The sequence below is a fragment of the Crinia signifera genome, chromosome 7, assembly GCF_055691185.1.
Source record: "Crinia signifera chromosome 7, ASM5569118v1, whole genome shotgun sequence".
Classification (NCBI taxonomy): domain Eukaryota; kingdom Metazoa; phylum Chordata; class Amphibia; order Anura; family Myobatrachidae; genus Crinia; species Crinia signifera.
This window is the reverse complement of record NC_139223.1, coordinates 155,795,693-155,820,346: the sequence shown is the minus strand read 5'-3', so window position 1 is coordinate 155,820,346 and position 24,654 is coordinate 155,795,693. Positions and strand designations below refer to the sequence as shown.

General features: G+C 43.0%; 1 protein-coding gene across 1 annotated transcript in view; it reads left to right on the top strand.

The window, feature by feature from the left end:
• STAM2 (signal transducing adaptor molecule 2) overlaps nt 1-21,310 on the top strand; it is a 53,711-nt gene extending 32,401 nt beyond the window's left edge. Inside the window, exons 4-14 of the mRNA XM_083154045.1 lie at nt 53-148; nt 864-1,010; nt 1,133-1,202; nt 1,936-2,122; nt 3,358-3,452; nt 5,766-5,845; nt 9,581-9,668; nt 11,718-11,772; nt 12,617-12,770; nt 17,601-17,779; nt 18,201-21,310. Of these exons, the coding sequence (XP_083010171.1) occupies nt 53-148; nt 864-1,010; nt 1,133-1,202; nt 1,936-2,122; nt 3,358-3,452; nt 5,766-5,845; nt 9,581-9,668; nt 11,718-11,772; nt 12,617-12,770; nt 17,601-17,779; nt 18,201-18,417 (1,368 nt within the window). The 3' untranslated portion in view covers nt 18,418-21,310. The remainder of the gene's footprint in view (nt 1-52; nt 149-863; nt 1,011-1,132; nt 1,203-1,935; nt 2,123-3,357; nt 3,453-5,765; nt 5,846-9,580; nt 9,669-11,717; nt 11,773-12,616; nt 12,771-17,600; nt 17,780-18,200) is intronic.
• The last annotated feature ends 3,344 nt before the right edge of the window (nt 21,311-24,654 follow it).

The following is a 24,654-nucleotide window of genomic DNA, read 5'->3' as shown; positions in this document are numbered from 1 at the left end:
TGTGAGGCATGAAATACATCTCACCAGAATGCCTTTTCCCGTGTCTCCATAGCTATTAGGGGCCTGCGTGTCAAACTGCGGAAAGCCTTTTCATTTAGAGATATGTTCCAGAGATTTTGCAAGTGAAGTCCGCGGTGTTATAAATAAGGTATACAGTATTAATAATTACATTCATTTACAGTGTTTTGCAGATTCTTATTACAAAGACTCTGGATTTATGGCTAACCTTGATTGTGTTTTCCTCTTGAACACTGGTGATAAGAATGAGCACTTGATTTAACTAAATACCTTTATTACATGATAGAAAATAATCTGCATGCGTAGTATAATTCCAGACATCCACAAAAAATCTAAAGTCACATGACAAAGCTGAATAATCCACCTTGCCATCCAAATTATTTAACCTACAAAATAGAAGTTAAATCTAGTATAGGGTTTTTAGACCGTAAGCGCTAACAAAAAGGACTCTTTACTCTAGGTCTCTTGTCCATGCTACTCCTGTCTACCTCTTGACTCTAAGGGGGGGTATTTAATACAGGATCTCGGCTGTCGATCCCTCCCAACAGCCGTGATCCTGGCCAGTTTGAGTTTTGATCGGCAGCTGAATGACAAGCGGGATTCAAAATCCCCCCTGCCGATCAGTGCAGAGGTGGCGTAGCCGTGAAAACAGCCGTGGATTGTCGATCTGCGGCTGGGACCGCGACAATCCACATCCGTTATCGGCAGAATGGGCCTGACAGCTTCTAAAGTTGGACTCGTTATGCCGTGATCCCTATTCAATGCTTTTTAATCAACATTAAGGTACAGTATGATACATTCAACTCCTGATTCCATTATATTACTTTTCCCTCATTGTTTTCTAGGCACATCCAAAAGTTTCTGAGAAACTGAAGGCTATGATGGTGGAATGGTCAGACGAGTTCCAGAAGGATCCTCAGTTCAGTCTAATATCAGCTACCATTAAATCACTGAAGGAAGAAGGAATCACTTTCCCTGCTTCTGGCTCTCAGGTATGAGAACGCTGCCTGTAATATGCCTCATCTGTATGCATGGCTTGTGGAAAAGCTTGTTTAATACTTGGAACCTGTTACTTTACTTGCTGTTTAATGCACTGACTTACTGTGTTCCACAGAGTGCTTCAAGTACCCCTAAGAATGGAACATTACCTACCAAAAACAAAGAGGATGAAGATATCGCTAAGGGTAGGTTAAGATCTGACAGCCCGTTTTTCCACATCAACCTTTATACTGTGGTGTCTACCTAGGCACTGTAGACCTTTCAGCCACTTCACGGTAGAGAGTGGAACCAGACAGAGCGGGTTTAAGTTAGAGTAAAAATAAAACTTGTGGACGTTAAAGAAATGTGAGTAGCAGAAGATGGATGGTTTCAAACGGTCGAAGATTAAAACGATGACCCAAGGTTGATCTAGACAAGAGGTCAACATGGAATGGTTGAAACATGAAAAAGTCGCCAAGAGTTTTTTGGTGTCCACTTTTAGATTTCATCACTTGGACTCTCAGGGTACCGTATTCGCTTGCCATGCTACAGGCAAATTGCCCTACTGCGCCCGGCACTCTTTACCATTCCCAATGAAAGTTCATATGAATGGTAAAGTATGGAAAAGGCCAATAAAAGGAAACATTTCCCATAAACTATTATTGACCTTTTCATGTTTTGACTAATGTCATGTCGACTTTTTTTTGTTTTTTTTTCGACTGGATTCCATGGAAATATAGAGAAGAATACTGAGCCAAGCAGCAAAATAAGTAATGACAGAATATTTATTACTGTTATTTTATTTAAATAATATTTCTATAGCTTATGTAAGAGGGTAATTTACTGCAGGTTACTTTTTCTCCTGCGGTTTATTTAAGGATGTATCTTTATTTACTTTTTCTCCATTATAATTTATGTTTTTTTCTGTCCAAATAACAGCAATTGAGTTATCCTTGCAAGAGCATAAGCAGCCATCAGACACCAAATCCTTATACCCATCTGTGGACATGCAGCATGACAGTCAGAAGATGCCAAGAAAAGTCCGGGCTCTGTACGATTTTGAAGCTGTGGAAGACAATGAGCTGACATTTAAGAGTGGAGATATTATTATTGTGTTAGACGATAGGTAAGAAGGATAAGTGTGCTTGTCTAACAAATGTACACGAAACAGTGTTTATACGATATCGGGCTGTTCCATACTTTGTATTGATGTTTTATCAGGGATAAATTAGAGAGTGATAAATCTCCCCAACCAGACTATCTCCTGACAGTGTGTTGGAGCCATGAACCATTAGATAGATGGAACCAGAGTTGGGCTAGGCATAGGCCTACGATGCCTTTGTTCCAGGGGTCAACCAGCAAGCATGACAAGCACAATCAAGAAAGTCAAGTGGAATTGCTGTGTATGTGCCCTAATGGCTCCGAATACACCTGGTGTGCTAAACCCTGCAGGACTAGACGTAACCTATTTAAGGGTGTTTTCTGGATTGATTAGAAATGTGCACATTATGCCAAGATATATCATTTTGGGACAAATTCAATTCCCAAATTTAAATCCCAGGAGAAGGGTGTGGATTGCCATTACTGTGGTGGCAATGGCTTCCCTTCCCGAGCCCTTTGTCTGGCCATCCGGAATTGAAAAACAAATAATAATTCACAGTGAAGACAGCACAGTGCAAAAAAGCGAAAAATTGTGGTGTTCCGGAGGAGACCTACTGGTGTACAACTGATGCTCTCTTCAATACTCCCAAATTAGTGACAAGTAGTTACCTCAGAATTGTGTGGTGTTATTAGGGTTACATTTGTCATGGTTATCTGGCAGCAAGCAAGTGACAGACTGTACTCCAATTTTAGTTTAGTGCACTAATAGTGTTATGGGGCGTACACACATAGCGATACTGGGAGATAAGCGTTCTGAGCGATGCTAGAATGCTCGGATCACTGAGAACATAGCACAACAATGTGCCACTGAGCGATCTGTCAGGGCCAGTGTTCTCCATGAGAACACTATGCCTTACACCCAGCGACTAGCAACTAGATTTATCCAGCATGCTGGATATTAATCTCCGGGAGACAGCGACACGCGGACCGCACATCACTACCGCCATGGCGCCTACGTACACAGTGAGGTAGTGCCATTTTCTGAGCAGTAGCAGATGTAGTATCTGTTACCTACTCACAGTAATGGCCGCCTGTGTGGGTTTTATTTTATTTTAATTTTTTTATAAAAAAAACAACATATGTATATAGATTTAGTGAAACTGGCTTCATTACTAGTTCATTTTTATTTCTTTTTACAATTTCATTGCATTTTATGACGTCTCAGCACAATAATAATCCTTGTTTTATCCACTTTTGCAGTGATACTAACTGGTGGAAGGGGGAAAATCAGAAAGGCATTGGCCTGTTCCCATCGAATTTTGTTTCAACAGCTTTAAACGAGGAACCGGAAACGGGTATGTGAAATAAAAAGGGATTTATTTTGCGCATGTAATAATGAATAGCATTGCTTTACTGTGGTAGCACTTTTGAAATGTGTTGCTTTATGTATAGGTCAGTCATTTTATAATGACTACTAAACCATTATAAAGGCCTATTTATCAATAATTGCAATGAACCCACCACAGTTTACAGCAACAGGCCCGAGAAACCGCTGCACATGTAAAGCTTGATACGTCCCTATTGTCACTAATAGTTTACCCTGCCCAGAGCAATCCTGGCAGTGTTACTGCGCAAGCACAAGCTTAGGGTCATGTATAAGCACTGCGAGCTCCAGTGAAGGCTGAAGAATTGGAAGTGTTCTCTAGATTTCAGCCCCTCTTATAGGAAGCAGTTTGGGCCAGAAGGCTAATCCCACCTAAAGATATCTGTAGTTTGGCAGTCAAGCTTTCCCTCCACTCACACTACTGAACTACATTACACTACCCCTAATCCTGCGCCCGTTCCCTGCACACACGAACCCTAACCCTACACCCCCTCCCTGCACACACTAACTAACCCCGAACACCTCACCGCACACATTGCACTTACCCTGCCCTTGAACCCTCCTCCCGCACACACTACACTACCCCTGCACCCCCTTTCTGCACACACATGCTGCACTACACTACTAATCACCCTGCATGCACTATACTACCGCTCACCTTACACCTGCTCCCTATGCATATCACACTACAGTACACTTCACTAAGCTAGCTTTGGCCCGGCACCCCTTCTCTGCACGTACTACTCTACACTACCCTAACCCTGCACTCCTTCACCACACATCAGCAGCTTGTAGGAATCTGATCATTTTTTTGCAGGTAAAATCCTGTTCTTAATTGAATAACCCCTTAGAAGTTAGTCCTTTTGCACCAATGAACTAGAACAAATCTTTCTATGTTAATGTAATTACTGTATTTTTTATAGAATTGCTAAGCAAATAATAGAAAATGCATCCAGTTTTTTTAAATGTCACAAATCACATGAATCTGTAGCTGCAATCTGTAGTGGCATTGCTGACAGATGGCCGGTGTATTTCCTGTTTTTAATGCTTCCTGAACAAAAAATGTCAATTGATATCTACTTTTAATGAGATTCCTTTCTAAGAGAATAACTATGACTTGTTTAAGAGCCGTGGCTAAGCAGGTGAAGCCACTTCCCCTTTGATCATGTTATGTTTCTGTAGGAGGAATTCAATTGTTTTTGGATACCTGTGTAAAGTGACCGCAGCTATTCATTGGTCTGTGCAAACTACTGGGCTTGCTGCAGTTCAGGCACCCAAATGGTGATTAAGGTCTCCAAAAGCCCTACTTTAAACAAGTTTTGCCTAGCACCCAAGGAGGATGGGAGCAGAAATCTGCGATAATTATGGGCACTCAAACAATTAAATTCCTACCTATAATTTCTATGTGTTACTGAAAGTAACAGGTTGAGTACACTTGTTCCAGTGTGTAATTGGTCCCTATTACGTACATTCTCCTGCCATATTACATTTCTCACATTGCTCCTATTTAAGAGGTTGCTGACATAATCTGGGCACTAGCTTTTCTGTCTGGAAGTGCTTGAATCCCCCAACATTTTCATTTACCGTACTTAGTGTAGGAAAGTGAATATTCTATTGCGAAACATTTTAAACGTGTACTAAAATAATTTCACTATATCGCATATAAAGCAAACAGCAGTGACACTGTAACAAGCGCAAGAGATCCCAAAGCACATTTGTGTCCGGAAAAGTTGGCCCTGCCAACACCTATTGTCTAAAACAAAGCTTGAGGAAATGTTGAGTACAATAATCATGGCAATTGCGCAAACAGCAAGCCTTGCATGACTTATGCAACAGACAGGAAGAGTGCGCCAACCTCATTAAGTCATTCTTAATAATACTTGAAAGTAAGAAGGTTGTATACAACTTTTCTTCATACACCATGTAATCTGGGCACTTAGAGGTTAATTTACCCAGATGTGAGTTCTATTGAAAATTGAATGTTGCCCATAGCAACCGATTAGATTCTACGGGTGGGATGCACTGAGTTGCTTTTTAAATTTTTTTTTAAGTAAGTTCAAGAAATCGCACATGTTATGCTTACATAAAGTGTGTGTCGTCCCCGTCCCCCCCCCTCTGGCTGTGGCATCACCCTACTGGCTGTTGGAGCCCTGTGCTAGCCATCGTTGGCTTCATTTACATGGGGACCTCAAGCATGTGCGGTCTGATAATCGGCAGGGCTGATGTGGTAGGTTTAAATCTGTTCTGTTTTCTGTAGTTACTGAATAACTTTTTTGTTTTGCAGTTGTTGAAAATTCTGCCTCTTTCGAAGATATTCCTGAAACTGCTGCAAAATCTGAACCGGAGCCAGTATATATAGATGAAGTAGGTTTTATTTCTTTTTATTGCTGCCCTTGCAGAAGGCTTTGGCTCCCTTCACTCGTCTGGTGATGCTCTGTAGATAGGAGTCACAGCCAACATTGGAAGCTGGTTGTTTTGTCATTGTTACAGTGAATAGGTTTATTCTATTATAGAGTTGGCACTCACCGCTGCATACTGTATAATGATATATGGTGACTTCCCGGGGCCTTATCTCTGCCATCCAGTCCAAACAAGGAGGAAGCCTTTTATTCCTAGAGGATGAGCTTCAACTTTTTCAATTTACACAGCATGCTGTACCGCATGCTGTGTAACCATATATACACCCATGCTGCACCGCTATATACCAATATACCGTCTTCGGTACTTGTGACTTATCTGGGCGCCCGATTTTCTTCATCGCACCTAAAAATCGAGTCAAATCGTATCGCATACAATCAGATTGCATGCAATGCGATTTGACGTGATTTTAATATGTGAAGGCACCCAGATGCCTGTTTCATATGTGAAATGGCCCCCCAGACCCCATTTTTAATTGTATACCCACCCTGATGGCTAAATGCCCCCCATTGTTAACGCCACCCCACTATCAACGCCAACCCGAAGCGCGGCGAGCGCAGCGAGCCCGCAAGGGGCGGCGGTACGCGTCCTCTGAACTTTTCATACCCCCACTATCTACGTTGGCGTGGCGTTCATTGCATACAGTGTGGAGAGCGCAGCGAGCCCGAAGCGTGGCAAACCCCGCGAGGGGACGCGCATTACTTCACATGTAATTTGGGTGCGCTCGCCACGCTTTGGGTCAAATATAAAAATAGAGTCAAATCGTGGGGCGGCGGTACGCGTCCTCCGACCTTTTTATATCCCCACTATCCACGTCGGCGTGGAGTTGAATTTATATAGTGTGGCGAGCGCAGCGAGCCACCGAGCCTGAAGCGTGGCGAGCGTACGCGGATACCTGTGAAGCCCGCGAGGGGACGCGTATAGCTGTGAAGGTATCCACGTCCCGCGGGGCTCGCCACGCTTCGTGCTCGCTGCGCTCGCCACACTATATAAGATCAACTCCACGCCGACGTGGATAGTGGGGGTATGAAAAGGTCGGAGGACGCGTACCGCCGTTCCTCGCGGGCTCGCTGCGCTCGCCACGCTTCGGGTTGGCGTTGATAGTGGGGTGGCTTTAACAATGGGGGTCATTTAGCCATCAGGGTGGGGGAATACAATTAAAAATGGGGTCTGGGGGGTCATTTCACATATGAAACAGGCATCTGGGTGCCTGTACTTATTAAAATCGCATCACATGCAATACAATAGCATACAATGCAACGCGATTTTCTCTTCAAGGGAAATCGCGTCAAATCGCATGCTTAGGGTACTGGCATACAATTTCAACATCGGGCGCCCAGATAAGTCACAAGTACCCAGTCTTCTATATTAAATATGAAACTCTGAGTATATAAACAGAGTATGTTACTAGGAGACAAAATCATTTTATGCTTTTTGTTAATTGAGGAAGAACTCAGGGGTAGATTTATTATAGCGGCGCGTTATAACACTTCCTGCTTCACCTCACTAGCGAGGCGAAGCAGGAGGGGAGACCGACAAGATGTATTAAATTCTTGTCTGCCGAAGCGGGGGAGCGCCAACTCCCTCCTTCGGTGATGTCCCCTCCTGGGACTGATACTGATGCGCTGCCTCCTTCCCCCTGCCGGCTCACTGCGCATGCGCGGGATCTCGCTACTCACGCGAGATCCCCAGCGCAGCTCAGAGCCAGCAGCAGGGACATCGCTGTCCCTGCTGTGGGCATAGGGCATCACCGCCTGCAGCTGTCGAAGGGGGCGGAACCATTCATAAATTAGGCAGAGGCAGACGCGCAGTGCAAAATATCGTCCCTGCGCTATGCCTCCTGCCCCACACCGCCGCACTTTAGACACCCGCTCAGCAGCTGTCATAGATAAGGTGAAGTGCTATCCCCTGCACATATGCCCCTGATGGCTAGGTGATAAATCTACCCCATAGTGATGAGGCAGCGGTTACTGTATTATGATTTCTTTAGATGTATACAAAGCTTGTTTTACTGCGTTGGCTTGTTCATACATTGCGTTAGGGTTTATTGTACTGTTTTATCTTTTCTCTGCGGTTTTAACCAAAGCCTGATGGGTATGGGATATTTAATCCCACCCATATTAGGTCGACCACTAAAGGTTGAGAAGCCTTAAGTCAACACATGAAATAGGTCGACATGCCTTAGGGTCTACAGAGTTGGAAGGTCGCCAAAAGCATTAGGTGGACAGACAAAAAGTCAACGGGTTTGTCTCGAATGGCGACATGGTCACCGTCAAAGTGTACTGTGTACCCTCGCTGCGCTCGCCATGCTTCGGGCACGGGGCCCAGCTGCGCTCAGCACACTGTTATATTCTCCAATCACGCCCTAATGGATGGTCGGGCATGAAATACCGCCTGTCGGCACATGCCTTTTGACTGTCGACCTTGCCATTGTCAACCTAATGCTTGCTTGTGTCAAACTTTCAATACTGTTGACCTTAGCCATGTCAACCTATTTCATGTGTCGATCTAAGCCATGTCGATCTTTAGTGGTGAACCTAATGACCACATTACAGCTTGATGCATATTCTAAACAGGTTTTATTTTCATTTTCCCTTGAAGACTACACACATTTGCTCTGTATGTGCTTTATAGAGTTGATCTGTATAACATTCATGGTCACAAATAAATAAATGGATCTGCAGGCTTTAGTAGCAGTGTGACGATATAGGGCAGGAAGGCATATAATGACCATTACCAGCAAACTGCGGTTCCCTCTGAGGGTTCATTACTAAGGGCCTTCGTAACACTTACATTGCTCAATACCGCAAGCCGATTACCACCGAGTGATGCACTGTGTGTAGCCTTGGACTGACTCGACAGCTGCGATAGAAGCAGTCAGATCGGCGCCGGACCTATCCTCATGCACACTCCCCTCAAACGCCTGCATTATTCCTGACACTCCCAGAAAAGGCCCGGTTACCATCTCCAAGCCCCGCCTTCCTCTCAATCAACTTGCATACGGCTTGCGATGCAAGTTGATTGTATGCAAACTGGATTTTGGCCTTGCACATACTACGATCTGTATGCATGCGCAGTCTATTGATAATCACACGGGATGCAAATTCACAGCCTTGCGATCAAGTCTGAATAACCCCCTATATGTCTGCAGAGCCTTGGTGTTCCTCCTCCCAACTAATTAATCATTATAATGATGCTTAAAAATATCGTTTTCTAAATGTGAGAATGCGGGTGAATTTGATTTTAAATGAGTAATGAGCTCATTTTTGTTTGTTTTTGGTAAAGTGTTTCTGTTGCCTCCACTTACAGCTGTCTCTCCTACATTTCACTTTCTTCCACCCTTCTAGAGGCATGACTGACTTTTTTGGGACTTTTCCATTAATATACATTATTTGCAAACCAACGTGAAATTCTGCTGGTTAACATGATATACGGCATACCTGTATTCTGTGTGTGACTATCTGCATACAAAATACTACAGTACAGCATTTTCCTGGAGAACCCTGTAACATTCCATTCCTTACGCAGATAGATCTGTAGTCACACACACAATACGGGTATGCTGCATTTTAATCAGCAGAAGGGAAGATACCTTTTAATGGGATGCAAAATGTCCATCTGCTTGTACACAACCTGCTTTTATGTCTCCTTATCATCAAATTCATCGTAACTCTCTTATAGGACAAAATGGACCAGGCATTATATATCCTCCAGAACATTGATCCCACAGATCCCAAACCAGATCCTGTTGCACTCCTTGACTTGGAAGGTATTCTGTTATAACTAACTAGTGTTCTAGTACCATATAGGGTTTGCTTCTGATATGCCATGGCTTGTGGCAATGTCCAGCTGAGTCATGCCTCCACCTGTTGTCAAACCCAGCCTAAAGCTCCAAAACTATGTGAATGAGGAACCCAGAGAGACGGACTGGTTTCCTGAAAGGAAAATTGAATGGGGGATTTGTTCTACTTTGACAGCAACTTGATATAAAGGTGTCAAGAAGGAAAGCAGAAACCATCTTGACAGCACCCTCTGCAGAAACGCACCCACACCACCTTCTTTGCGAAGAGTGACTTCACTGACCTCCGTTAATAATCCCTGCTGCAGATTTGAGGGGTTACATTTTGAAGCTGTCCTCCCCGGAATGTGAACATTCAGTGAATTTTTCAATTTAGAATGGGCATTAAAAAACTTGGGTTTCTCTGAATCCCCCCCAAAATAGAGAAATAGAACATTAACTTCTTATTAGCCGCAGGCATTGGGACAATAACCCCCCAATAAAATCAATTATCAGTTATGGCTACATCTCGAGTCGAACAGTCCTTGGATTTGCAAGTAATGAAGGCCAGACAGGTCTATAATAGAAGTCCTTGTATTGCTTCCCCTGCATTGGGCCAGAAAACATCAAAAGGATGGCCTATTAGGTTTTAGGGACAATGGGAAAGAACCCCCCAACCCTCATAACCAAGTGCATTAGAATGTCCATCTTCAGACTAGATAAATCTTCTCTTGCAATGGGAAGAACTCCAATGTTCTTTTGGACACTGTATCGATCTACCGGGAACAAAGCATAATTGATCTATATGTTGTGAACACTGCACCTGAAGCAGCAACATCAATGGGTGCTTCCCCAAGGTAAATAAGGGGATCATTAATGTACTTTGCCATCAAGAGCTAATCTGCTCTAGAAGTACCTGAACAGACACCTACGTTCAGCTGTCCAGTACAGGGCTAGGATAGGCCTAAGCAGCACCTGCCACCATGAAAATAGACTTCACACAGTTTATTCACACCGTGTCTCAGCTATTGTAGGTGTAGGAATAGTAGTAGCCCTGAATAAGTATCCTAAATAGAGGAGCATTTATGGCAAGTTGTCTCACAGCTAGTAAGCCAAAAGTGCTGAATAGGTAGGACTTCCCTTGGTTGCACCATGGACTCCATCACCGAGAATTCCTTACCCTACTGAAGACCGCTAAAGGAACTGCCACTTGACCTTTCAGTCCACCTACCACACCCCAGGTAGAGAAAGTGTGAAAAACCAGTTCCCTGCTAAAGCGGCAGATTACCACTTGCCTTATTGCTGTTGCTTCCGATACATGGCACAGATCTTCCCCGATGGCAGCGGAGGCTCTGGACCAGAACATTATGGTCCCCTTAGAGGCGATCATGTGCTAGAATGGATCGTACCGGTGAAGGAGAAACCGCTGGCATACTTAAAGCGCATGATATGTACAATGTTTGCTAAAAAATGTAATAAACTAAAAAATTAGATAATAGTCCGGATAGCAGCACTGCAGTTGGCGGACAAAATGGTATGCTTTTTTGTTTGTTTGTTTTTTAAAAAGAGGCAATCTTTTACAAGGCAAACCCATGCCTTGTAAATGCTTGCCCCTTTAAAAGAACAGTTTGACCGTCAACCCGCACAGCCATTTAACTCTAAATTTATAACATCTGGCTGAAAGTGTTAAAAAACAAACATATACCGGTACCCGGGTAGTTTACCGAGACCAGCCTGTCTTCCCTTACGGTGCATATAATGAGGTGCGAAGCTCGTCATGTGCGTAAAATATCTTGTGACACGTGGCCACCTTCTCTGGTACCTCCGCTGTTGGTCTCGTTGTTCAATCCTTTTGACAATAACTTATTTGCTACTGCTGTCAGCCACATATGGGGAAGGCTAGTGTTATTCAGAAGAGCCAGAGATGACGTATGCACAGACCTACACAATAGTTCCAGAACTGAGCCTATTGTGCGAATCACAGCAACGAATGAGAACTCTGAATACACTCCTCCAACCTGTGCTTTTTTTTTTTTTAAGATGTCTGCCAGCAAATGGGCCCGATGATCGATGAGAAGTTAGAGGAGATTGACAGGTAAGTTCTGGAATCATGAAACTACTGGCTATTTATTGGAGTATATATTTTATTATGTAGTATTATTAGGTACTTGTTTAGTTTCACGGCGGCAGCATGGCCGCACGCTACTTCCGGGTTCGCCGCTCGCCAAACTTTCTAAAATAAACTAAATAAACTCCATGCCAACTTGGACAATTGGCATGGAGTTGATTTTACATAGTGTAGCGAGCCACCGAGCCCGTAGCGTGGACAAGCACAGCGAGCCCCGCAGGGGGACTCAGACGCACGGCCATGCTGCCGCCGTGAAACTAAACAAGTACCTATTATTATATACACATAATCTAGGAAAACATGTGGATCAGTGAGTTTCCGGACTCCTTGTGTCTGAGGAGAAAACGTGTCCAGTTTCCACTATTTTCCGGAGATACAGATTTGCATTGCATAGACTTGTCTGGGTTTTTTGGCTAGCCAATAAATCTGGACAAGATTGAAAAATCCATTCCAGTTTGATGAATTGTGATAGGAGATTAACCTGTACTTTGACCTAATGGTCCTTTACATGACCGTACTGATAACAGCCAGCCAAAGCCTGAGATGGAATCTTGGTCTAGGGGACATACGTTCCCTCCTTGTGATGTTAGTGTGTAGAGGACAGCCATGTTTAAGAGCAGTGTCTGTAAATTGGTGTTTTATTTTTTTAGGCAAATAGATTTAATCAGAGAGTGCATATTATTTTATTGTAATATATTTTTAGGCACAATTTTTTTTGTTTTTCCTAATGTGTTGTTGACTACACCGCACAGTTGTTTTGACTTTCGATTCGTGTTTTTGGTTCTAAGTAAATCTTTTGTCTTTGAACCAGGAAACATTCTGAACTGTCGGAACTGAATGTGAAGGTCCTGGAGGCATTAGAATTGTACAACAAACTAGCGAATGAAGCACCAATTTATTCCGTGTACAGCAAGCCCCCTCCACAGACACACTACACCCCACCTTCTCTTGGGGTCTCCATACAGGTAACAGCTTCTTCCATACTAATTGCCTGGTTTACGTTCATCCGAAATCTAGTTTCTCATGTATTAGGTTTTGCAGTGGGCTTAAAGGTTTTCTCCACACACTGGAAAAGCTAACTGTGGGCAATACATAATAAAATGACAGTGACAGCAAGGGGTAATCCCTGCCATCTGCTCAAATCCCATGTCTTTCAGTGCTCCCAATGTCCGTTCATCCTGCGGAAGCAAGGTTTGGCTTGGACTACAGTTTGTCAGCCCCCACTGTATATGGCTCCCTCCGTAACTGTTATGAGGGTCAGGAAGACCTGTTTGTGTAGTTGTGAATCTTGGCAGATTGCTCAGTGTGGAGCAGTGGTTACACAATGTTATGTTGAAGTAAAAATGCAGAAGGGTATGCACCACTGTTGTTGTTTTATCATTAACTTGAAGGGTTTTTCCTTTGGTGGCTGGGAGGGGGGCTGATTTTATATGTATGTAAGGCTTTAAAATGTTTTTCCCCCAAATCTTTATTATATATTATTCAGCACTTAATTATTGCTTTGCTTGCCTTGTTCATTATTTGAGATACCGTTTGCGATTTAGGATTCAGAATTTGGTATCCAGATTCAAATGATTAACCCTTTTGAGTGCCAAGCAAATTTGTCAAAATCGTGTGACAATTCCAAGCAAACCTTTTTATTTATCACAATGAACTGTAATGTTTACCTTCTATAGGAAATATAATCTTTTGTTTTATTTGCATTTATATAACAAATGTGAGCGACGCTGGCATTTTTAGCAGATATTTTGCACATCTCTCACAGATGTCGCAATCAGAGGGTTAAATATGCAGCTTGCGCAGTCTCTAGATTTGAAGTCAATTAGCCTGGTTCAGAATATCAGTCAATTTCAAATGCATACGGGTGTCAAAGTTTAGTGTCACAGGCTATAAACACAACTGTGAGCAATTCTAAATCATGCCCATCTCATTATTATTTTTTTTTGTGGTTCTGAAATGAGGCATTACTTGGGGAGGGGATACGGTCATATTGTCGACCCGTTGGGTCGACAGGCAACAAGGTCGACCGGGTTCTAGGTTGATATGGGTGAAGGTCGACAGGTGTCTAGGTTGAAATGGGACAAGGTCGGCAAGTGACAAGGTCGACAAATGCGTTAGATCGACATGGGTTAGGTCAACAGGTCGCAAGTTTGACATGGGTTTTTTCACTGTTTTTTGAGCCGACATGTGCCGACAGGCGGTATTTCATGCCCTACCTTTCACTAGGGCGTGGTGAGAGAATAAAATGGTGTGCCGAGCACAGCGAGGCACCATGCCCGAAGCATTGCAAGCGGCTGCGGTTGACTTTCAACTGTATCCATGTTGACTGTGTCGACATTCGGGTAAAAAAACTGTGAAAGACCCCATGTCGACCTAACGCATTTGTCGACCTTGTCCCATGTCGACCTTGTCCCATGTCGACCTAGACACATGTCAACCTTCACTTATGTCGACCTAGCTGCCTGTTAACCCGATGGTGTCAACATAATGACTGTCAACCTAAGTCGGGTCGACAATACGATCCACACCCCTGGGGAGCAACACAGTGGAAATGGGGCGCTCGTATGCAGAAGAAGCGTTCTGCTGGGGTTTGAACAGACTTTTGGGCAATTCAGAGGTCAGTGTAAACTGAGACCCGGCGCGGGGGGGGGGGGGTACACATTTATAGCAGGATTTTAACATTCAGTGTAAAGCCCAGTGTTGCTGTCCACTCTCTAAAAGTCGGTGTCTTGGTGATTTCGGTCACGTGCTTGTGCACGGGGCATTTGCATATTATTGCAGCCAGTGTACAGACAACGGCCGCTATAGCGAATGCAACTGTGTCCACCTCTGAATCGGGCTCTATTTTTCTGGTCTGCAAGAATCGGAGAGCAATGTCCGTGAGAGGCCACAAAAATATTGAGTGACCTCCAGCTTTTCGTGGCGTAATATCGTTTTTATGTGGCACACAACTGCTCCAGCTGTCAGGGCACTGCAGGGACAGCACACCGTGATCAGCAACGGTTTCCCATGGAAACACCATTGTCCCTACATGATGTCATCACTTTTGATTATTTTTTGGAAAGATGCATTTGATACCTGAGGACATATTTATTAAAGTGTGGGTAGCTATGTTGCCTACAGCAACCAATCAGATGCTACTTATTTAGCACCTTATTGGGCAATATATCCACCTCTATAAACCCACACTTTAGTAAATATACCTCCTGGTGTCTTAGCTGGCTTGGAAATCATGTAAGATTTATTTTCTATCAGTGTATATATTCATGCATTAGTTGTAACTGCCGTGCAAAAACACAGTAAAAGCTGCCGTTTAATACTGGAACCCCCAATAAGCAGTCATTTTGCTTGTGATATGTATAAGCCTCACATTGAGCATCACTAAGAGTCCTCTCTGTACATGTAGGGGTGAATATTGTTTTCTATGAAAACATCCCCTTACTCAGGAACGCTTCTGTACATCTCAGAGCAGCTGACCCGTGTAAGTCAGAAGCTTTCTGAATAATGAAGCACAGCTTGATCCACAGTTTAGACTGAGAGCAGCAGTGACATGTATTATATATAGTTGTCTCTGGGAAACATCCACCTTGATCTTCCTCCGATACCGCTGTCTATACTGACCCTTGACATTGACTTCAGCAGATTGGACTGTTAACAAGAGAAGCTGTGTGGAAGAGCTTGGAATCAGATGGCCTATAAGACCCCTCCTGCTATATTACACTTCTACATTCCTCTGTTCTATCTCGCCATGGTTAAAGTCACCTGGTTGTAATTCATTCTATTGTTCTGTGCTAGGTTCTCACTCTTCTGTTTGTGAAGTGTAATATACTCAGCTCCGCTCCATATACCCATGACAATGTACCCAGTGTTATTTTGGGTATGGGTCATAGGCTAGTCAAAAGCAATAGGTTAACATAGAAAATGTTGATCTCAGTTTTTTCATAGTTTTCATGATTTTTGGTGAACACATAAGTGTACCGTGGCTCGCTTCACTCCCCATACTTCCTGCACGCGGCACCGTGCTATGTTCTCCCGCTATATGTGCACGTGGACAGTTCGGTATGAAAAAGCCACATGAAAAGTTCTTGTGGACCGGCTTTTCCCGTGTCGACCCAATGTTTGTGTTGTCCTTTTGACCATGTTGACGTAATGCAGTTTTGCTATTTGGCCATGCTAAAACTGATGCAGGGCATGCTGGGATGTGTAGTTCAACAGCTAGGTTGAGGTTGGCCATCACTTAGTGCTTCTGCACATCTATTATTGCCCCTGTACAAGTTGTATAAGAGATTTAAACAGCTGCTGTGAATCTACTCTGTACTGTAGATATTTTTAAACTGCATTTTTCCAGTCAGCGTGGGAAGTTTAGCACTTTTGTGTGGAGCTGCTGATCAAAATGATACTACTTTATTAAAGGAGTGTATTATTGGCGGTGTTAATGTGCTCATACACTAGGGTGATTCTCCTGCGATTTGGTCCCTTTTTAGCCGATTTTGGTAGTAAATTAGATAAGTGACCAAATCCCATGGGTTTGACATCTGATGCATCGCTTTGTAGCCTGAAGATGGCGTATGATGAACTATAGATAAGTCGCCTCGCCAAGATTCTTGGCATGCTAGGCTGGGAATCGCATACGATACATCGTATGTGAAAGGTCTGCATATGTGTATCATATGCATATTGCAGGGGCCATGGTTAGTGATATGTTCCATTGTCCTGCATGTACAGACAACTGAAGATGTTGCGGAACATCACAATGGGCAGAACTACTGTATGTTGAACTGCAGGTGGTGCAAATGTAAATGAGCATTCTGAGCACTGCAAGAAAGCTCAGATCGCTCAGCACACAGTGCTGCAAGAGCTGTCAGGGCCAGTGTTCTCCGGTGATACCACTGGCCCGACCAATTAACAGCGACGCGCAAGGCTGTGCATCGCTGTGGCCCCTACACACAGCGATATAGGGCCATTTTCTGAGTGATGCCTGTATATCGCTACTTATGCAGGCCCCATTAGATTTGGGTGAGATGTGTTCAATCTGAAATTTAATTTGCAGTGTAAAATACAGCAGCCGGTATTTACTCTTCACAGAAACAAAATAACTCGCCCAAAAAATCTAACTCATTATATTTGCCTCACCTGCAGTGGCGCTTCGGAATAGGTAAAATCGTAGTCCAGCTTGAAGCAGATACTCATTTACCATGATCATTGTTTAATTAATGTTACGGAATCCCAACATTAAGCTGTCGCGTTTGATCAGTAAAAACACCCGTATATAATGGGATATTATACGATCACCCGACAGCTGGGTCTTGGAACCTGGAATATTAAACATGATGAGAACTTGATTCCTCCATAATTACTGAATACGGTCGGTATCTGTATATCTGATTTTTTTTAACATATTTCATTTCCGCGATTCCCTCTATGGGTTGCCGATCATCACTGACCATGGATTGGTGGTGCTGGTAGGTCAGAGGGGCCGTCTGATGTTATTGGGGTCTCACAAGCTGCTTTTTTTCTAATTTTGGGCAGTATGCTAAAACAGCCTAGCGGGAACACTAATGGTACATAGCCTGTTCCATCACTGCAGGTGGCTCTTCACCCACTAGGACTTGTATTGTGATCAGATTCAAGCCTTTCCTAGGGATTCATGGGCAAGGACTTATTTCTTGGGTTTATATTCTGTTTTATCATGAATCTTATTTTAAGATGGAATTACATTAGAGGTAATTTTCCTAATTCATTTGTGTAGGATAAGTTATTGTTTGCACTAATTCAGCACTGTGTTCACATTCTAGGGCTATCCGGGGCAGCCTCAGGGTGGAAGCTACATGGTACATGCTATGCCCCAGGTACATCCCCAAACACTCGCTCAAGGATACACCATGAATCCTGATCATATTGGTGCTTTGAGATCTCTACCACCAAACATCAACTCTACAGTAACCACCCAAGCGGCTCACACTCCGTATCTAAGGTAAAGTGTTCATTATACAGGTTGAGTTTATCCGTATATTCCAACAAACGAAATATTCCGAAACAATGTTTATTTTAGAATATTCCAGTAGTGTATTTGTTTTTTTCTCCCCCCGCCTCTTTTTTTTTTCTTCCATACTTGCCTCGTCCCCTGGTGTCCACAGTGGCCATCGGAATCCTCTTCAGTGGCATCCCTGGTGCCAAGGATGCACAATGCACCCCTGGGAATGGAGATAATGTAGCTGAAGAGGATCCTGAAGGCTGCGGTGGACATCAGACAAGAAAAGAAAATTCCCAAATCTGCAAAAATCCCTTATCCAAAATGCTTGTGGTCCCGAACATTTCGGATAAGGGATGCTCAACCTGCATATACAGATATTTTGAACATTTTTAATTTTGTTTTTTTATTTTATTTTTTTCAGCACTGGCCACGATGCTGGTTCAAATCCTCAATATTTAAATCAAACCTCTGTCCAAGGAGCCCAAAGCTATGGCCAGCCAATGGGAATGTCAGCAGATATGTCAGCATATCAAAACGCAACATCCTCTCTGCCTCCAGGATCCAACTACACAATGGCCGGCCCCTTGCACTCAATTCCTCCACAGCCCCCAACTTACTACCAGCAGCCTCTTCTCTGAGACTTACAAATCCTCATTGACCTCTGCAAAGTTATCCTTGTGTCAGTCACAAGGTTCTTAAGTCATAACTCCAAAACTATGGTTGTAAACACAATAGGACAGTGTATTCATATGTATCGTGGACCATGAGGAAGTATGGGATTCCAACAATACATATAATGGTGTGCATTCCCCCCCCCCCCCCCCCCCCCCCCGAATATTCATACTGATCGTTTATTACAAACACTTTGTGTCTTAGGTTGAGACAATGCTGTTTCTTTATTGAACAGCTCCAGCTGCAAAAGTTTAAGTAGTAATTAACAGTAGATTTTTGCCAACTGGTTCGATTAAGATTTAAAAATAGTAACGCTTTTAAGTACCACATTATACAGCGGAAAGGCTCTAAAAGGTAACGGATTTCATTCTCCGTATCCTGTGTCTTGAGACAGTGCTAATGTTATACTTGATGCTGTCTTTCTTGGGTCGTATTATGGGAAAAATACAGGATTTAAAAAGGCGCTAAACCAATTTTCTGTTAAAATCTGTATTCCCAAAATTGATGAGCATAAAGCATATTTATTATTTTTTATTTTTTTTTAGAGTGGGAATTGGTGTTGTTGATGCGAGAACCCTTAATAGTTAATTTACAAATACACCTAATACAGGTACATCAGGTCCTCCCGCAACAGTACTGTAGATTTCAAACCCATACAGCTGGATTATAAATAACACAGATTTACAAATTGTGTTATCAGTTGGGGAATATGAATGAGAAAAAAAACAGAATGTTCTCTTTTAAGTGTTTAAACACAACATAAATTAAAATAATGTCATGTAAAATATTTTAAAAACAATACTATAAAAACAGATGAGGAATAACTGATTGCAAATATTAGCGTCGCAGGGGAAAGTACAGTATGTCAGTCCCAAGAGCCGATTGGTAACTGGAAACTAAGGAAGGTCATTTTGTCACTGCAGTAATAAAGAAAGTATTAAGTAACTTTCTATAAGGGATTCTTCCCTGTGCAAGTTATTCTTAAAAAATTGGGTAAGATTATACTGTTTAGTTGACTGTTTCCTTTACATGCAAGGGTGGTTGGCCTAAAATATTGTTGATATCAATTAGGGTGATGCAAACTGTGAGGGGTAGCCAATCTCCCGCCCGCTATTCCCGACTGGGGAAATCACGGCGGGGCCCTATTCAGTGCTGTCTTTTCCGACATCATTGTACAGGGATCTCGGCAGAACGGGCCCGATCTGCCGAGAACGGCCGTGGATTGTCAAGCTCCCGACCGCAGATCAACGATCCATGGCCGTATTTCGCAGCCACACCCCCTTCTCGGCGTTCGGCAGGCTGGACAATGAATGCCGCCTGTGGAATCACCGTCGAGCCAGCTGAGAAAGGGACAGGGTCTCGACTGTCGAGCCAGCCCGACAATCGTGACCCAGGATTGAATATCCCCCTTAAAATAAGACTAATTTTAAAATTACATTGTTTTCTCTTCTACTAACTGCACCTTACATATTGTAATTTCACTTGGCCAGGAGATGCTCATTTGTTTGTTGTTTGTGTTTTACAAAGGGCACACCAAAAACTTCTTTCCAATATCTGTTTTTTATCCTAGAAATATCAAACAGAACATTCTAGTTTCAGAATAGCTTTAGGTGGGGTGGACAGCACATTATCAAAAGGGATTCATTGCAGCAGTAACCGCAATGGCCAAGGACTTCTCCTTTCTCCTCCAGTTGCACTTGTGAAGCAGACCAGAGGGCAAGGGCATAAAATGGGATGGTAGCATGGAAAGTTGTTGACATCATTATATGGTTAACCTTCAATTTATTTGCCCGCAAGTCAAAAAAGAGAAATTTTCACTGATGTGAAGTAATTTTGATACTGCATGGAAGCATTGTTTGTATTCAGACTCCATGCCATGGTTTTTAGGGGGGGGGGGGGGGTCGTCTTATTTTTGTATGCTTTTTCTCCTCTGTGTATTGGTGCTGACTCCAGTCTTTTGTCTCGTGGCCACTGGAACTCACTGATTTACTGGAAGAGATGTACAATAAGTGTTTTGTGTGTATTGGTGTAAACCATCTGGAGATGACATTTTGTGATTTCTACTTTAATTTCTAAGAGCGTGGATAAATGTGTAAGGTTGTGATGACTCATGCACGTACAATGGCACCTTAATTAAAAAAAAAACTAATTTAAATGAATGTTCTTAAAGTTTATTTGTTGCTTATACATAGACGAAAGCCATTGCATGAGCGGAATTTAAATTTTCGAGGGTGCAACCTAGCAATTTGCCAGTAACTCATGTACTTCACTCAGTGGATGCAGTCCGATCAGATGAACCAAGAACCCAGAAAATACAGCTTATTAAATGACTAGGAAGCGGGTGTTACTCAAGCTCGCTGTCTCCTAGTGAAGGGAAAGACCGTACTCTTATGAATGTTTGGCTCAGGAATTGGCTGTCTCCGCTATGCAGGCAATAGGTATACTTTTAAAAAGTTATTAAACCTTTTATGATGGGTTTTATACTACTTAAAATATTTCCCTTGTGTGCAGACCAGCTCACCTGAGCAGTAAGAAACGAGCCCTCCGCTCCGTGAATACGTGTAGCCATTTTTACTGCTCAAGTGAGTCTAGTGGACTATATAATGGTAATGTAGTTTTATATTCCTATATCAGCCTCTTATTTACAGCAAATGTCACACTTATTTGTCCAAACTGTCGGTTCACTTCTAAAGCAGTTGCATTTTTTGTATAACATTATATTGCCCTATTACATTCTTTATTTCATCAATTCATTTCTGTCCAGTCTAAATGTCATTTTATAGGAGGAATTCCATTCATACACTTGTGCTTGAGATGCTGATGTGTGTTGTGTTCTAAAAATAAATGCTTGAGAGTGAATTGATCTAGATTGAATGCATTTACCTAAAGATCTAGTTTGACATACGGTATAAAATGTATAAATAGTGTATATAGACCAAAGTGGTTTAATGTGTACTTTTAAGTCTGTTGATGAGTTATCTTGTATCCGGTCATCTGGAATTGGTTATTCAACAACAGCTGAAAGGACACTTGTTCTCCGAGTCTTATATAGACCGTTGTCTGTTAAATTTTATATATACGGCTATGTAAACCATTTCTCTTTGGAGCAGAGGCGCTTAATTTGTATATATGCCAGCATTGTTATGCCTGTTTTGGGGGGAGGGGTGGGGGCGGTAGGAGTTTGAGTGTAATCTCCAATTTGTAATCGGATTGCATAATTTGCAAGATACTATGTAGATAGTGTAATAATTATTTTATCCTTTGATGCTGCCTTAAGCAGGGTTCATTTGGTGTTAATGGGGTGTGCTTAGTTTCTCTTCCTTGCACAATACTAAATTGTTATATTTATTTTCAGGATGGTTTCCAATTAAAAAAAAAATTGCTGCCCAAAAAAAAGCATTGTTGTATTCTTTTTGTAAGAAGTCAATTAAATTGTAATTTTCTATAAAATTAATTATTTAGTAGTTTTAGACTAGGGTGACGGCAAATCTACACGTTCTCAGGAACTCCTACAAGATCAAAATCAATAAAATCTATCTGAGCGAAGGCTATTTGTTGTAGACGTAGCATTTTGGGGAGTGGATTGACCAAATTGAAAATGATCTAATTATCCCTGCTGAAACGGATTCGTTATGAAATCCCTATGGTCAAAATACCGACAGCCATTGACCGACAGCCATTGACCGACGGTCAAAATCCCGACATGGTCAAAATCCCGATATTTAAAATCCTGACAAGGTCAAAATACCGACATATAATGTGAAAGGTGAAAAAGTCAACATGACTTTCGGTCGACAGGTGGCGAGGTCAACATGGGTTTTTTCAGTTTTTTAATCCGAATGTCGACACAGTCAACATGGACACAGTTGGAAGTTAACCGCAGCCCTTAGCATCGCTTGCAATGCTTCGGGCATGGTGCCTCGCTGCACTCGGCACACTATTTTATTCTCCCACCACGCCCTAGTGGGTGGTAGGGCATGAAATACCGCCTGTCGGCACATATCGGGTCAAAAAAACTGTGAAAAAACCCATGTCGACCTCGCGATTAAAGTAATGTTGACTTTTTCACCTGTCTACATTCTATATGTCGGTATTTTGACCTTGTCGGGATTTTAAATGTCGAGATTTTGACTGCCTCCCGCTGAAACCTCTCTCTTGAATTTCACACTAAAATTAATATCATCATCATTGATTTGTATGGCAACTCCGTGCTCCACTGCGGTGGACAATGAGGAAAATGGCACAGACGCAAGAGACATGCAAAGAGCACAATATACCTGCAGACAAGACTCGCTTCACTCACTAGAGGCCTTATACTGGAGTTCCAAAGACAAGAGGCAGGAGTATAGCACAGCCTGGAGATTGGGACTGTAAGGAGGATTTACAAGTGACCAGCATACCCATTGGATTAGGGTAGGGTCTTGCAAAGAGGTGGGTCTTCAGAGAATGCTTACACGTCAAACAACTGAGGAGAGATTGGTTTGGCATAGCAGGGAATGGCATAGCTGACAAGAGGTATAGCGGTGAGATGCACTTGTTAAAGCTGTGTACGCATCAGATGAGACTATCCATAAAATAATATCTTTAACTATTTCCCTTGAATTATCTGGAACTCCTGGACAGAGGGGTAAAGGGTCCGTATTGCAGAATAGAGGCTGGCTTAAAGTCAGCAGATTTAAGATATTAAAACCTTTGAGTGCCAAGGCAATCTGTCAAAATAGGTGTGAAAATTGCCACGCAAACATTTTTATTCATCATAATGTTACCTTTTATAGGAAATATAGTCTTTTTTTTTTTTTTTTTACACAACATTTTTTTATTAGAATTTATATAACAAACGTGAGCGACTCTTGCATTTTTAGTGGATATTTTGTACATCTCTTACAGATGTTGGCTGTCAAAGGGTTGAGGAGTTTTTGTTGGCCAGGAAGATTTGAGGGGTGTTTATTTAAAACAGCACATCTTCCCTCCCTCCATAGTAGATAGGTTAAGCTTTAGTTGGGTACCCGTGTGCAAATTGCATAGAGATAGTAGTCACATGTTGAGGTGAGGCATGTACTAGATGAGTCTAGATCAGCGTTCGCCAACCCGTCGCTCGCGAGCGACGGGTAGCTCGCCGGGTGTTTTAAAGTAGCTCGGGGACTCCAGTCCCCGCTGCCGCTCGTGTAATGGCGGCGACTGAGCAGGGTGAGTGCGACCGCCTCTAAGCGCCATCAAGCGGAACGGGCGCAGCAGCAGCATGCGCCTCGCGGCATCTAGCACAGCAGGAGCACGCGTGGGCGGAGTCCTCCTGCCACGCATTGGCCGTGTAGGTGTGTATGCGGTTACACGGCGGCGTACCGGCGACAGACTGCAGAGAGGGACCCTGGAGTGACTGTCAGCCCGGGAGCGAAGGGAGAGGTTTCCCCAGCAGCGCACGGACCTGAGTGAGTTCCCGCCCGTCACCGCGCACTGTTTGTCCACGGGTTGCCGCACTTATCGACGCCACAGGTATAATGGGCATCATGTGTATGGCATATGTTTAATGAGTCATTAAACATATGCCACACAAATAATGCCCATTAAACATATGCCCCACACCTTGATACTTATTAATTAATAATCATCAAGGTGTGTGGGGCATATGCCACACACGATGCCACACACTTGATGCTCATTAATAATGAGCTTCACGCTGTGGGGCATTTGTATAATGGGCATCATGTGTGGCATATGCCCCAGATACCTTGATGATTATTAATTAATGAGCATCAAGGTGTGGGGCATATGTGTAATGGGCATCATTTGTGTAGCATATGTTTAATGAGCATCACAGTGTGTGGCATATGATTAATGGAGCATCACGGTGTGGCATATGTATAATGGAGCATCACGGTGTGGCATATGTATAATGGAGCATCACGGTGTGGCATATGTATAATGGAGCATCACGGTGTGGCATATGTATAATGGAGCATCACGGTGTGGCATATGTATAATGGAGCATCACGGTGTGGCATATGTATAATGGAGCATCACGGTGTGGGGCATTTTTATAACGGAGTATCACGTTGTTGGGCATATGTATAATGGGCATTGTGTGTGTGGCATATGTATAATGGAGCATCACACTGTGGGGCATTTGTATAATGGAGCTTCACATTGTGGCATATGCATAATGGAGCATCACGGTGTGGCATATGTATAATGGAGTATCACGGTGT